At 39.2% G+C, this 15,641-nt stretch overlaps 1 protein-coding gene across 1 annotated transcript; it reads right to left on the bottom strand.

Annotated features, from left to right (window-relative positions):
* Positions 1-2,152: 2,152 nt before the first annotated feature.
* On the bottom strand, positions 2,153-15,599 carry nphp1 (nephronophthisis 1). The gene is made up of 20 exons (XM_012878418.3): positions 15,263-15,599; positions 14,908-14,969; positions 14,694-14,754; positions 14,078-14,211; positions 12,427-12,622; positions 9,696-9,797; positions 9,334-9,512; positions 9,125-9,167; positions 8,910-8,997; positions 6,077-6,171; positions 5,804-5,932; positions 5,647-5,721; positions 5,418-5,528; positions 5,240-5,322; positions 4,971-5,047; positions 4,757-4,856; positions 3,210-3,322; positions 3,027-3,100; positions 2,849-2,893; positions 2,153-2,583 (listed from the first exon to the last, which is right to left on the bottom strand). The coding sequence occupies exons 1-20, from the start codon at positions 15,326-15,328 to the stop codon at positions 2,305-2,307; spliced, it is 2,112 nt and encodes a 703-aa protein (XP_012733872.3). The 5' UTR covers positions 15,329-15,599; the 3' UTR covers positions 2,153-2,304.
* Positions 15,600-15,641: the final 42 nt, after the last annotated feature.

Raw genomic sequence — 15,641 nt, 5'->3', positions numbered from 1 at the left:
CCCTTTAAAGATATGTTTATCAGGTCTTGGATCTGCTTCTCTTGCTGTAGCTGGTTGAAAATGTTCACTTCCCTGTTCCCCATGTTTTTGCCCTCCAGATATTCTGCCTTCTCCTCAGTGACAATGGTTGTCCTGAGGCACAAAGAGACAAACTGGGTGAGAGCGTCTCAGTGTTTCCAGGTGACAATAGGAATCAGACTTCCTGTCTTCTCAAAGTATCACTGACAGATTACATTTTGAGATTTCTCCCAAGTTCATTACATTATTTAGAGTCTTAAAGTTTTGTCTGTAAATTATGGACTAATTCCCTTCCCCTGCTGTGGAATAAATGATGCAATCAATAAATGATTCTGACCAGTAAATCAGCAGGTTTTCTGAAGGCCTATAATTCGCCCTTGACCTTTTTAACTTCCTTTAAAATGATTTTATTTTTCTTCTCCTTAACTTTTTTTCTGGACTATAATCAATCCAGTCTTGAACGGCACCAAAACTATTGCCTCAACAACAATGATGGAATGTGGAAATACAGGATGTGAAATATGATTCCCCCTGCAAACACTGAAACTCATAAAGACTTGAGGTGATTCAGTGTGTATAGACACAGTTCCACCACTTCAGGCTTTGGACTGGGAACTCATAGGACTGTTTAAAGACATGAGGACATTTTAACTGGCCTTTAGATTGAATGGAGCTTGCTTGAAGTTTCAGTGCTAAAAGTGCTAGTTTTAGGATGAAAATAAACAGCTAATAATACTGTGAATAAATGCTTGTGGTAATGCTTGTGTGTGTTTTACTTACTGTCATACAGATGTGTGTCAAATATTGTATTTGTACTTTAAAATTCATTTTGGGAAAATATACTTTTAAATTAAAGCAAACGTTCCATCTTTTTGTTTTGGTTTACTGTTTCAATGAATAATACATTTTCACTGTCTGAACAATAATCAAATATTTATAAAACGTCCAATAATCTTTATTATTTATAATTCAAATGTAATTCAACATTCCACAACATATGTGAGGTAGCATTTAAATGTTGCTTTGGATGCGTGGGCACAAGGCGTTGAGCTCCCACTGAACCAACCTCCCACTGCTCCTCTCCTTTTATACCCGGCTAAAAAAAACCTCGAGCCAACTAATTATTAACTCTAAACGCTATTCTGCTGTGCTGTAACCCTACACTACACACACCCATTACTGATGTTGATCTAATGGGCGCAGAGGACTGGTGCTTCTCAATGACCTGTCAGAGGACACACCTGAAAGAGCAGCTCATGTAAATGTTGGAACAAATCAGCAACTGATACCAGCAGAACCTTTACGTCAATTCAAAAAAATGTAACAAGTAAATATAGTTACTTTATACTGAAAAATGCTTCGCTGACTTCTATAGACACATACTGGACTACATAATTACACCATAGTAGATAAGAACAATTGTTAGTCATAATCAAAGTTAGCAGAAGGCAGGAAAAAATGTGTTTTATATGCTAACGCTGAGACGCTTCAAGCTGTAGAATAAATGATGTTTTATCAGGGTAAGGATGTCTATTTTCAACAAATCATACTGAAAGCCAATCAACAAGCTAATACTTTGATGAAGCTCAGCTAATTTACAAAACTATTTGGGTCTGTTCAGACTAATCGTTGATTATTGAACAAATTTACAAAGGAATACTATTGCAAACATGAACTGTTTTGTGGTTGTTGGGGGGGCGGGGGGGTAGTCACAACAGAAATATAGAATGTTATCAAGCTTGTAGTTTACAATTTTAAAACTGCCATTTTTTAGCAAAATAAAGTACATTCTAAAGTAGCCTGGAACACTGCCGTTTAGGAGAACAAAAAATTTAAATATTGATGTTTTTCATAATTTTTTTTTTCCAAAAACATTTTTAAAGCATATATCAGGTTAGTAGATTTATCTTTCTAACTTTGGACTGCAAGCACTCCAGATGGAGCGGCAAGATTTAAGCATAATGCTCCACGCCTTTTGATGCGTTTCTGTAATTACCTCACCACGTACAAACTTGACAGTTACCATGACATTTTGATTCTTTTTTGTCTTTTTTTTTTTTTGATTGCTTGAAGACATCTCTAGGGCTGTTACTTTGTTTACAACGTAGGTCTTAGAATCGAGAACCACAAATAGTGTTTTGGAAAAACTTTATTTTCATGTGGACAATGCCCAAAATCCTGTAAGTTGATTTGTACATAGCCATCAAGCTATATGGGTAGAATACATTTTCCTATATCCAGCCCTGGCAATCACTGGCAGTTTCAGTCATGGAGGTGATGTTATTGTTACCGTGTCGCACAAAGGAGGTCAAATGTCAACTCCTGGACATCAAAAGCAAGATGTGAATGGGAGGGGTCAAAAAAGACTGCAGGAGCTCCTGATTGGCTGGTGGTTTGCTGGTAGTTCTTCAGGGCCTCCAAGGTGGAGTAGATGACTCTGGCCCGCTGTTCTTCTGAGGGCGGGTCAGCCCAGCGATAGGAGGGCAGGGAAGGTGAGTGGAGCAGGAAATACACGGATGACATGTAGATTTTACTAAACTCCTGCTTCAGATGGGATACGTCTCTCTGAAAATACAGAGAATCATGCTTTATTTATGATTACATTTTACTTAATTATGCACACACTAAAATACATCTGCATTACTATATAGATTATTATTCTTCATTATTCTACTGTTTCATCACTCATGTCTACAGTTCCCCCTACAGGCGGGTGCTGCTATTACGCACATAGAATTTAAAAACATGACTTTATCACCTAACCAAGCTTTTCATCGACATCAGTTCATCATTCTGACAGCACAAGTAACAAGAATACGTGCGTGCAAACCTTCTGTGCTCTGCTCATGTTGGTCTCAGCTTCCAGCCAGGCACTCTGAAAGAAAATGCTTGTTTAGAAAGAAAAATCTGACATTTAAAGAAAAGGTTCACGGTTCTACTTTGGCTAATTCTTTTCATATATTTTGGTGACACTAAATAAGCACAACCCAAGTCCCCTCTCTTCTCACCCTCAGGGCATCTAGCAGGTCTGTCTGGTCCAACAGCACAGGGAAAGTTGAGAGTATTGGACTGCATATAAGATCTAAATCAGAGACAAAAGTTAAAATACAGTATTACTAAGAATTGAGGTCTAATTAAAATATGTTTTGTTTTTGTTGTTTTTTTATGGACTAAAGTTGCTACAGCGTTACCTGCATTCTGCATGGTGGGTCTGTCCATTAGCAGTGTGTCGGCCAACAGCTGCCGGTGCAAAACCAGCAGGTGCACGCAGCTCAGACAGTGCAGCAGGGTGTCTGGAAGGAGACTAGAAAGGGACAATAGGGTGTCACTAATCTACACACACAACAGGACATTTCAAGGGCCTTTTTTATGGAGCTAAAACAGTGACAGCTTGCAGCGACATTGAAAAGAGATATGGCACTGAAAAATCAGACATTGAAAAGTCAAATATTGTTAGAAAGTAAAAATTCATGATGATATCTTCATTTTATGCTGCAGCTTTATTTCAATGAGAGACATTTTCAGTGTCACTGCAGAGTTCCTTCAGCTACGATGTCACTACAAACTGGCACAAACTGTTTTGCTGTCGGGGGCGGGGCTAAATTGAAGGCGCCTTCGTGGGCCTTCCGTTTTTCCGGTACTCCTCATCTTTTACTTCCTGTCACTGGTTTAGCTCCATGTCACTACAATCATTAGCTGTGTAAGCTAATGAAGATAATAACAATGAAAATAATACCCTTTCTTGTGGTCGAGCAGCGCTACTTGACCGGAGCTTTCCACAAGATCACTACAGGTAGATGATGAGTACTGGAAAAATGGAAGGGGCCTTCAATTTAGCCCCGCCCCTGACGGCAAAACAGTGCTGTCAGGGCACTGATGAATATATATATATAATGAACATAATGCCAAAATTATTAGATTTTTATTTATAGAAAAGTCTAAAACCTTGAATCCATCTTTTCACTTCACAAATTTGTTCTAGTTTGTGTTGGTCTAGGAAATAAAGTCCCTGTGAAATGATCAGATGTGACTGTTGTGCTATTACACCCTGTTTAAAGTTATTTAATGTTTAATAAATAACTGTCTGTTAGGTATTGTCCGGTGAATATCAGCCTAGTAGCTGATATTAGGACAATAGTTGATAGGAATGATTTGAGCACTGGCAATCTTTTACCAGCAAACTCTGCACACACATAAAATAAATGAGTGACAACTTCTCTTCAAGCTCCAGGAGTAACGGGACTGAGGACGTTTGTCTGTGGGAGCTTGGTTTATAGCAACGATGGCACCCTGCTGAGGGGGCTGATCCCCGTGCCTGTAAAAGTCCAGTTTCATTTGTTTCCAATTCAATCTGATTTGTTGCCCATGGCTGTAGAAAAACGTTCTACAGCAAAGTCTGCCAAGCTTTTAGGAACATTGTAAAGTACTGATGCCAAATGAGCTTCAAATAAATTGTAAATGAAGTATCTTCTTGTGTAGATTTTATATTACAGGTCATGTTTAAGGAAAAAAAGCAATCGAATCCATTTCAAAAAGTTCATTTGGAACAGTATAACTAAACATTCTGCCATGTAAAATGATTCTGCTGTCACGCTAAGCCTAACCTTAATCATCCACATGTGTAAATCCAAGCAGAGCCAGGAATGTGTCTGACTGAAACTTGCCGTGATTTATTGATCAAATACGCCGCTGCATGTGCTCAAGCTGAGTGCCTGGCTCTTCTCGCCGATCCTCCTACCTGAGCTGCGTTCTGATCCTGCTGTTTGCCGATTTCATCTTAACAATCAGTTTGGGCTGCCGACGGGCTTGGAGCATCTGCTGGAAAACGCCGCCTGGAGCTGGGAAGTTGAGAAAACACACAGAATACACTCGTGATTCCAGTTATTCCCGACTTGTTTTTTTTTTCACATTAGTTGTGTTACTATCTAAAAGTTTTTTTCTCTTTGTCTTACATCTTCTCGAAATGGGTGCTTCCAATGTAACATCCTTTTCATAAGGTGTCCCCCCATTTACTGGTAGTTCATAGGTCCTACAAAAGATTAGATTTAGAAATATCAGTTTGGACTAAAATACTCACACTTAAGATCAGATTGAAATTCTGCAGCTCTAAAAAAATTAAGTATTTTAAGGCTTTAAATTTGCATTGGATACCCAACAGGTTTATCATCATCTGTCTTTTGTCCACTGACATCGCTTCCTCTGAGTGGTTCTGCACATGTACCTGTTTGGGAGTGGGTTTCCGCCGTCATCAGTTAGTTTGAGGAAGGCCCAGCCGCAGCTCAGGTCTCCTCTCTCGCCCGTCGACTTAAACAGACACACATCACATCATAAACAAATGTGGCATATTCGTAAAAGTCCACTTCAACAACACTGCATTAAAATATGTGTCATTTACTTACGTTTCGTATAAAAGTAACTCCAAGTTCAAAAAGTATTCCAATGTTCGGAGACGACGAGTTGCAGCGAAGGAAACAGTCTCCATCCAGGACAGTTGGCAGGATGCTGGTCATCTGAAAAAAAAAAAAAGTAAAAGGCAAAAATAAGTCACCTGTTGTACCACCAGCATCCTTGGAGTTACACATCTATCTATTTAGGATCTATGAGGCGGCAGCTTGACTCCCTTCATACCCTTGGAGAGAAGCTCCATGTCTTTGGGCTCTTTGAGGTGTTTGATGTTCTCACTGTGTGGATGTTGCTCAACACCTAAAAAAACAAGATGGGGTGTATTTTAAATAAATACACAGCGAGAGGAAGGACATTTCGTTACAGAGAAAAGTCCCGATACCTGTGTTCCATCAAAGGCACACAGACGGACGTGTCTGCTGAGAACCTGAACCCCGACTCCTGGAGTGGGAATCATCTTGCAGCTCCACAAACTAAAACAGACGCAAATCCCGACCTGGCGAGCACGGACCTGCACAACAAGTTGAAGTTATTGTCAGCATGGGTTATCTGTGAGTGGAACCAATGGATAGTAGGGGCAAAAAAAACATTGAAATTCTACACTAAGAAGGTTGTACAGTAATAAACACACATATACATCCAGAGGAACACTCACCCTGCCGGTGTCTGGGTCTAAGAAGAGATCTTTGAAGGACAGCTGTGATTGGCTGAGCTCAGGTTGAACATAACGACTTCCTCTGTATCTCTCACCTTTAATAGGACATAAATGTTAACAGTTTCACCTTTTAATCACATAATATATCAAAAAAAGTAGAGGCACCAGTGAGGGCCATATTTGCTAACAGTCATGGCCCCACCCTAACTAACAACTAAAGTTAACAAAAAAGGAAACTTGCTCAGCTATTACTTGATTGTTAACATAGCTTCTCAGTGATAAATCTTAAGTCACTAGAAGTCCTGTTTATTTCTTGTTAAACGTGTCACGTTTGTAAGGGACATACATTTGTGGGTTGAGCAGCAGAATCGAGCGGGAAGAACTTGCCAGATCATCTCTGTCAATGCCAAACAGCTTATTCTGCTACTAACTCGTGTTTGGTATAGTTGCCAAGCCATGGTGTCAATTAAGAGATAAGATAAGATAGTCTTTATTGATCTCACAATGGAGAAATTCACTCGTCACATCGGCTCATACAAGAAGGTGCAGAGTAGGGAAGGTGCATTCAATTATATACAGTGAATCTTCATATATACAATGGATCAGAAAGAATACCAAAAAATACAAAAAAGGAAATAGGAATGGGCATATGATGTCTCATTTACATTCTTAGTGGTCTATATATATATATATATATATAAACATATCTATATACTCAAATATATACATATATCTATGCGCCTACTTACATACGCACCTACGCGTATGTATGTGCATATACATTGTATACATTTGTACATACATACATACATACATACATACATACATACATACATGTGTACTGACTTATGTTCAGGTGATGATAGCAGCAGAAGTCACTACATCAGGATTATTGCACGGTTGTAGGACAGTGTATTAAATAGATTATTGCACCTTGGTTATTGCACATTACTTATTACAGTTATGATCACAGTTGCAGTTACAGTGCAGCATTGTAAAATCTGATAGCAGCAGGAATAAATGACCTGCGGTAGCGCTCCTTTTTACAGACAGAATGTCTAAGTCTTGCACTAAAGGAGCTGCTCAGCTCCTCTACAGTCTGGTGCAGCGGGTGGAAGGTGTTGTCCATGATGGATGTGAACTTGGACAGCACCCTCCTCTCAGCCACTTCCTCCACTGAGTCCAGAGAGCAGCCCAGGACAGAAGTGGCCTTCCTCACCAGCTTGTTCAGTCTCTTTCTGTCCCGCTCTGCACTGCCAGGAGCCCAGCAGACGACAGCGTAGAGGAGGGCTGAGGCCACCACAGAGTCGTAAAAAGTTTTTAGCAGAGGCCGGCTCACTCCAAAGGACCTCAGCCTCCTGAGGAGGTGGAGCCGGCTCTGGCCCTTCTTATACAGAGCGTCTGTGTTATGAGTCCAGTCCAGCTTATTGTTGATGTGAACACCCAGGTATTTGAAACTCTCCACAGTTTCTATGTCCTGCCCCTGGATGTTCACAGGTGAGTGAGGTGGGGGTCTTCTCCTGAAGTCAATCACCATCTCCTTGGTCTTACTGGTGTTTAAGCACAGATGGTTCTTCTCACACCAGTCCACAAAGTCCATGATGACCGACCGGTACTCCAAGCAGTTTACTCCTTTAACAAAAAGCGGCCTCAGCTGGGCACCGAAGAACCGGACACAGCTCCAACAACCTGGCAGCTCCTTCTGATCCCATTATTTAACCAGCATTTGTCACAAGTCAGCCAACGTTGTTGTGGGGGTCACTCTAAAACAAACAGCAACGCCCACGCTGATCCCACCAGTGTTCAGTGAGGTTCAGGTCAGGACTACAGACAGACCATTCTGCCCTCTCCACTCAAAGTTCTTGGAGGTAGCGCCTGAGAAACCCCCCCAATTTTTGGGTTGTCGGTCAGATCCCCTGCTCTGATTGTCTCCGTCGTTGTGTCCTTGGGCAAGGCACTTCACACGAACTGCCTGCTGGCGGTGGTCAGAGGGTCCGCTGGCTCCAATGTATGACAGCCTCGGTTCTGTCAGTCTGCCCCAGAGCCGCTGTGGCTACTAACGTAGCTCACCACTGTCAGGGTATAAATGGGTCAATGACTGTAGTGTGAAGCGCTTTGGGGTCGTCAGACTAGTTAAAGCGCTATACAAGTATAAGCCATATACCATTTTTGTATTTTAGGTGATGACTTGTCAAAACTACTAAACTGACAATTGTCAAACATAGTGTTGTGACTTTTCTTTAGTTAACAGAAGAACCAAACTATCTGTGCAGAAGATCATTTTGCTTTTTCGCCATTCTGTACCTTTTTGTAGATCATTTTGTAACCTGCTACTGGTTGTTGGAACAAAACTGAGCTGTCTTCCCTGGGATGTTTAGTGTTTACCAATTTCCAAAAAACTGTTTTGTGAAGTGAGAATTTAAAGAAATTCAATATAATCTGCTCACTGTTCAGTGTAAGGAAATATGGTTATATGACTTCAATAAAAGATATTTGCCAGCAGGATAACACTTTGTTTTGATCTGGAGTCTTAATTTGTTGTATTATATAGGACTGAACTGGGCCAAACAAGGATCCAAACCAAAATCAGTGCAAACGGAGTGTAATAAGTCTTCAGAAAATAATATACATTTAAAAAATAAATTGGAGATTTTAGCATTTTTATAATCATCTCCATTATACTACTACTACTAATAATAATAAAACACTAATATAATAAATTAGATAATAAGTATTTGTTTACAGGTACGAAAAGAAGCAGGAAGGGATAAGATGATTACAGGTGGATACAAAATGAGAGGATGTGTTGACATGGGGTGTGATGTAAAATTACCTTCTTCTGCCAGCAGTTTACTCAGACTTGACGGCCTGAATCCTGAAGGTATGGCTCCCATCGCTGACAGCACGTCGGTTGTATCAATCTGTCGCACGAACACATAAAAAGTCATGTCATTTATAAACACTTTATCAAGCTCTCATTTGGAAATCATAATGTTATTTTTAGCTTTAGTTAGAGCAATTATATTTATGTTGTTTGCAGAGTTTTACCTCAGTCAGAGCCTTTCGGACGGTTGACCAGTTAGAAGCGTTACTGTCAAAAAGAAATAAATGTTATTTAAATAAAATGATTCTTGTTCATTTGTCATTTTTAATAATACATGAAGTCTTTTTTTAACAAAATCTCCTTGCAATCTGAAGAATATTCAGATGCATGATATAAAACTGAAGAGTTAACAGGAATGAACATGATGTCAAACCTTTTGTTTCCATTATCATTCTGGTCTTCATCTTCCTCGTCTTCCTCCTCCTCCTCCTGTCCTGACTGCTGGATTTCATCATCATCATCATCGTCGTCATCATCGTCGTCGTCATCATCGTCGTCGTCATCATCGTCTTCATCATCGTCTTCATCATCATCTTTAACACCAGAGCCTATCTAACAAAATCAAAGTACAAAAAAAACTTAAATTAACTTTTTGTTTAAAAATAGAAAGAATTTGCAAAACATTAAAATGTACAAAACCAGCCAGTCATATTTTACTTTCAACCTTTGAATTAAGATGTCCTGTAAAGTGCTGGTAATAATGAAGAGCTGTGGTTTTCTGGTTTTCTACAGTACCTTCAGAAAGGTTCTTGGAACAACCCCTCTGTTCCCTTTGGGGTCTTGGGCCAGCCACCATCCATCTGCTGATTTTTTTATTATCTTTAACACTTCTCCTCTCTGTAACGGCATGGACATTAATGACATGAGCCATAGCTATAGTGATGAAATCATAACAGATAGATTTCAAGTATCCAACAACTTCTAAGCAAGAGAAGAAAATGAAACATCGGGGGGGAAAAAAGAGTCACAAAACAGAAAGAATTCACATCTAGTTTTATTCCTGTTATGGAACATTTATCCCAGAATCCCTAAAGACAACGCTGCAAATCAGATTAAAAGAATTTATTATTTTAAAGGTATTCACACATGTTAATCTATATATAGTATTTTATCTGTATTTATCTTTACTCTAGATTTTATCACATTACAACCAACAACTTTTTTGAGATTTTATGTGACTGACCAGCACAAATCAGCCCATAATTGTGAAGTATACAGGTAAGGATAAATGGTTTCTGAGGGTGCATTCACACCAGCCCTGTTTAGTCCACTTTAATCGGACTCTGGTTCATTTGGGGAGGTGTGAATACGCAATCAAACTCTGATCCGGACCCAAAAAAGTGGACTCGGGTCCGCCTTAGACCTCTGGAGCGTTTCAAATCCAAATGGGAATGCCAAGTGGATCGGAGACTGTTCCTAAAGCAGGAAGCAGAGTACAGCACAGGGCAATGTGTGTAAATACAATAGTAATTAAGTAGTAATACTAATGAAGTTGCTCGTATATTTTAAATACCTTGCTCAACATCTGTGTAGGTGTGACAACAGGTCAATGAAGCTGTACGCGCCCCTGCTCGCATGCTGCCGCCTCATGCGAAGCCGTCCGCCTTGTGTAAATATAACAATCTCCATGGTCCTCTGCCTGGTCCTCCGCTCATGCTGAGCCCATCGTTGAATTGTTCTTGTCTGGCACACTTTCCAAAAGACAGCATTGCAATAAAACGGCTAAAATATGTTGCTATTCTTTACATTTTTGTGGAAAAGGAAGTCGTGCTGAGTAGCTGACCAACCTCTTTCTTTCTGTATTTCTTGGTGTCGCTCCACCGCGGGCGAGTGGTTGAACAGGCTGATCATAAGATTTGGTTGCTTTTACAGTGCAGAATCAAAGCAAACCACACCAGCCGAAAATTTGCAATTTGGTCCCCAATCAAACCGAGTCTAATGGATTATCGGGTGGGTAAACGGCCTCAGTTTGAATTTGGATTTACCGGCATTTACTGTGTTACCCCTGAATAAAATCCAGTGCTGTGTGGATTCTTTCTTCAGGGATAAGGAACTGTGTAGATGTGTAGATGGATGGAGACAAAATACAGCAGGAAAAACCTCTTGAAAGCTTTACAAGACTTGAGACTAGTGACTGAGCCCCTAGAAAATTGATCCCCAAAAGATTTAAAGCTATTCATACAAAGCGCTGACTCAGAAGGGATGAATTTGTGGATGCAAAGTGAACTTTTCAGATTTTTTTTCAGTAAAAAACATAAATTAGCATGAATCATTTTCCTTTCATCTCTATGTGGTGGTGTATGGCGCCAATGCATTTGGGGCCAGGCCCCACCAGATGTCACTGTGGAGCTCTGTATCCTCAATAATCAGTGGGACAGGATTGTTTTTTATAGAGTAACATTGTAAGATTCCCTTACCAATAAAAATGTGTTAGAAACATGTGTGTCTATACAGTATATCTAAGTGTGCCAGAATACTGACAAGCTCAAATCCTCTTGAGGCGCTTTGATATTAGGGCCAGCCCACCAACATTTGTTTAAATAATGAACATCAGAAATCGCAGTGTACATGCCCAACACGCTCTCAGTTGACAGCCGTGGGGCACAAATCCTGTGGCCCCAAGCTCGGATCGTCCAATCACCTAGTGTTGGTTGTCCTTGCTAGCTCATTAAAGGATTGATGTGAATCTTTTCTGTTGAATAAATTAACATTACTAGTGAGGCTTTATTTGTAATTTTATATATAAAAATTAAATTACATTTAGCTTATAATATGCCATTTCTAGTGTGTTGGTTTATGCTAACTTACATTAACGCACAGTCTACCGTATATATAGCTCTAGATTATATATATATATATATATATATATATATATATATATATATATATATATATATATATATATATATATTGTCTGCATCATCAACATCAAGTCAAATTCCTTGTAAGTGCAAACCTACTTGGTAATAAACTTGATTCTGATTCTGATCTGTTTCATTTAAAATTGATCGAAGTCAGGTTGTATTAATTATAGAAAAATTAGTTGTTGCTAATAGATGTTGAGTTTTTGTGCCCCACTTAACATATCATGCCAGAGACGCCACTGGTGGTAGTCTATGATATAAATCATATAGATTGAGGTTTTTGGTTGTAACGTGACAAAATGTGGAAATGACCAGTGGGTTAAAGTCTTGAAAATCAAAGCTGTCAGATTTCTAGAATATTTTTACCTTCTTCCCTCTCCTGCCCTGTGATGTAAGAAAAAATGAAGATTTTGAACAGGGAGCCAAGATGGCTATAGTGGTACCTTCTGTTTTATCTTTATACTGCATGTTGTAATTAAATTCTCAAGTTTTAACGTTGGAAGAATTTGGCAATTTCAAAAGAGATATTTAAACCCTAAAACCTTTTGACCAAATCCCTACAGAGACAGCTGTAGGTTTTTTTTGCAGAGGTGATCATTTACCTGAACAGACAGGTCTCCTTGCTGCTCTGCTTTAAAATCACTGAGGACCGTGTAGATCTGAGGCGCTGACTGAGAGGGTGGCTTTTCGGATGTATTCGCTTCTCCGTCATCTTTACCATCACTGTCGATGTCTTCCTCAAGATCATCATCGATGTCGCCTTCGCTATTGTTGTCTGTGTCTTCTTTTAAAGCACTGCTATGAATTAAACACACAAATGTAAAAACAGTACAGAAATGAAGGCTGTTTATATGGCACATTTTATGGATAAAAAATAATTTAAGAAATTCCAGCAAAACATGAACATCTTTAGAAAAAAAATGTAAATTATTAAAATTTGTGAAAAAAGGAACATACCGTATCATCTATGCAAAACAAACATTCAAACTATAGATCCAACTAAATGTCTGTCTGTATAAAATGTCATCATCTAATTTTTAAAGTGGCTTTCAATGATTCGTCTCTACTGACAGGAAAGACTGATTCCCGTAAGTTGTACAGCGAGAATGACTTTGAGAAGGGAGAAGAGGGTTTCAGTAGGTCCCTACTTTTTCTGAAGCTTTTCTCTAAAAATTTATATAAGACTTTAAAACCCACCCAACAGTCCACCCATCCATTTTCTTTACCCACTTCCTCAAATAGTATGTGGATGAGGGGCAGGTGAATCATTTCAGACACTGATTCTTCTCTGCCAAGTTTGGGTCCGACAAGGCTCAATATTAGGGCCTCTGTTTTGTTTTTCACTGTATTTATTGCCTTTAGGTTCCATAAGATATGGGATCGCCTTCCGTTTCTATGCCGATTGTCAGATCTATTTGCCCTTGAAGCAGGGGGATATATTTTCAGTCAAGGCCATATTGTATTGCTTGGAGGACATTTAAGCTTGGCTTGCCCTGAATTTCTTTAATTTCAATGACAAGAAAACAGAGGTGATAGTGTTTGGACCAAGGGGCCCCTGTGACTCCACCACTGTTGATTTGGGACCCCATACAGCACATTTTAAATTAACTGTCAAAAGTGTGGGTTTAAAGTTAGACAGTAATTTTACATCAGAAAGTCAAACTGGAGCAGCTGTAAAACCCTGCTATTATCACTTGAGGCGGTCGGCAAAAGTGAAATCTCTTCCGTTTTATTTAATCTTCTTTTATTTTTCATTTCATCCTGCTTATTACTGTAATGGACTCTTTGCAGTGAGTTAGTCATTACTCTCTCGTCTGCAGCAGGTTCAAAACACTGCTGCATGTCTTTTAACTTTCCAAATTTGGAATAACCTTCCCCTGCACATTAGAGAGGCTCCTTCACTGTCTACTTTTAAAACTGGTCTAAAAAACCTTTTTGTATTCTTTTACTTTTAACACCAGCAAGAACTAAGGGTCCCCCATACTTGGCCGAACTGTGCGCATACTCTGAGCCACGCACACCCCACATGAACCTTGCTTGTTTTAGTGGTTTAATAATGTTTCATCTTTTATTACTCTTATGTCTTTTTTCTATATTCCTATTCTTTTGAAGAATGTTTATACTCTGCTTTAATGTTCAGCACTTTGTTTCGGCCGTGGTTGTTTTTAAAGTGCTTTATAAATACAGTTGGTATGATGTGATAATGCCTATGATATCTTATTATTTATTTCAAGTGTACATATAGGAACTTACCCAGTTTGAGTGCTGGGGCCTGGGGGTGAAAGCTCCAGAGACAAAGTGACCAGACGCTCCACGACATTTTGTAAGCGTCTCTCCTCTTCTAGTTTCCTCTGATCGTAGTTCCCAACTGGAGCCAGCTCATCAGCCTGAAAAACAGAATCAACAACATTGCAATGTCAATTTAGTGGTAATTTGAACAATCAAGTTAGTTTGGCAGATGCACTACGACATTACCAGGATATTTTCTGATAAAATGGCCATATAAGATTTTATGAAAATGTAATTTCCCATTTAGTCAAATTTGGTGCATAACAGGGTGTCATTTGGTCAACCACAAATTCCGCTCCTTTCAAATGTATCACTGAGAATGTCTTTCAGAGAGTTTTCAATGTTTTTAAATTAATATACCCACTTTTGACTTAGACTTAGCCAACTTTATTGTCATTTTGTATGTACAGAGTGCATACAGAACGAAATTTTGTTCGTAGAAAAATACACAGGTCACTGCGTATTTTTGGAGAAGTTTGGAGAAGTATATCAACACCTTTTATAAAGAAGGTAAAGCAAACATCTGCTATGCTGATAAAGTTGACAATGATCTAATATTTATTTACAGCAGAGCACATACCTTTGTCAATTTCTGTAGAGTGTTTAGTATCTTTTGTGCAGAGGTTTGCAGCTCTTGGCATCTGTTGACATGATATTCAGATTTAAACATAGCATTAAAGTGTGCTAAACCCTAACTGAGAATGGAATAAAAGAATAAAAGAGTATTTCAGCTCTGATTCAGATGAAGGTCACAGTAGAAATATGTCTACCAGCAGAACATCATAACTGTTCACCTATGAAATGCCTCTTCTTGAGATCCATGCTGGCCCTTCACATTCTTCTCCAGAATGTCAACCTGAAAGAAAGAAAGAAAGAAAGAAAGAAAGAAAGAAAGAAAGAAAGAAAGAAAGAAAGAAAGAAAGAAAGAAAGAACTTGACTAGGCTGAGTTGTACAAAGGATTTTTTACTTTTTAACATCATTTAAAATGTATGTTGTGTTACTGTTGCACAATAGGCCCAACTATTTCCGTCTGCGATGACACCGTATTTGGGTTCAACAACAAAAACTACGCTATTTTGATTCGCTTAATTAATTCCACGTTTACAGAATAAATATTAGCACACTTAAGGTGTTTTTCTTTAACAAACCTGTCTTTTGACTTCATCCACATCTCTTTGGACGAGTTGCAACGGTCCTCTTCTTTTCAGAGGCATTTGAGGTTCTGTTTCTGGGACATGAACACCGTGTTAGCCCAACGCTTAGCTTGCTAGCTGCCAATACGCGTCCACTGGTCGCTAGGCAACCGACTTCTTCTTTGGATGTTGTTGCTGGGTGCCCCCTTCTGGATCAATTCTGGCCCTTTCTTTTTTGATTGCTAGGTTTTTGTCACGTATATATTTCAAATAAGTCATAGATCTCTGTTTGTGTATCGCATGAACACAGAATCTGCTTGAGCAGCTTTTAGGCCCAAATGACCACTGGCTGTTACCGCCATCTACTGGGCTAAACTTGTCATTGCTACGTCCT

The sequence above is a fragment of the Fundulus heteroclitus genome, chromosome 22 (assembly GCF_011125445.2).
Source record: "Fundulus heteroclitus isolate FHET01 chromosome 22, MU-UCD_Fhet_4.1, whole genome shotgun sequence".
Taxonomy (NCBI): domain Eukaryota; kingdom Metazoa; phylum Chordata; class Actinopteri; order Cyprinodontiformes; family Fundulidae; genus Fundulus; species Fundulus heteroclitus.
This window is presented reverse-complemented; position numbering and strand designations above follow the sequence as displayed.

What these genes read in the sequence shown, in the direction of transcription:
- nphp1 (XM_012878418.3), bottom strand. Translation starts at nt 15,328, where the DNA reads ATGCCTCTGAAAAGAAGAGGACCGTTGCAACTCGTCCAAAGAGATGTG. An exon ending in GGCCCCAGCACTCAAACTGG is followed by an intron (nt 12,623 to 14,077) that starts GTAAGTTCCTAT and finishes TTTAATTCATAG; the next exon opens with CAGTGCTTTAAAAGAAGACA. An exon ending in AATGATAATGGAAACAAAAG is followed by an intron (nt 9,168 to 9,333) that starts GTTTGACATCAT and finishes TCTTTTTGACAG; the next exon opens with TAACGCTTCTAACTGGTCAA.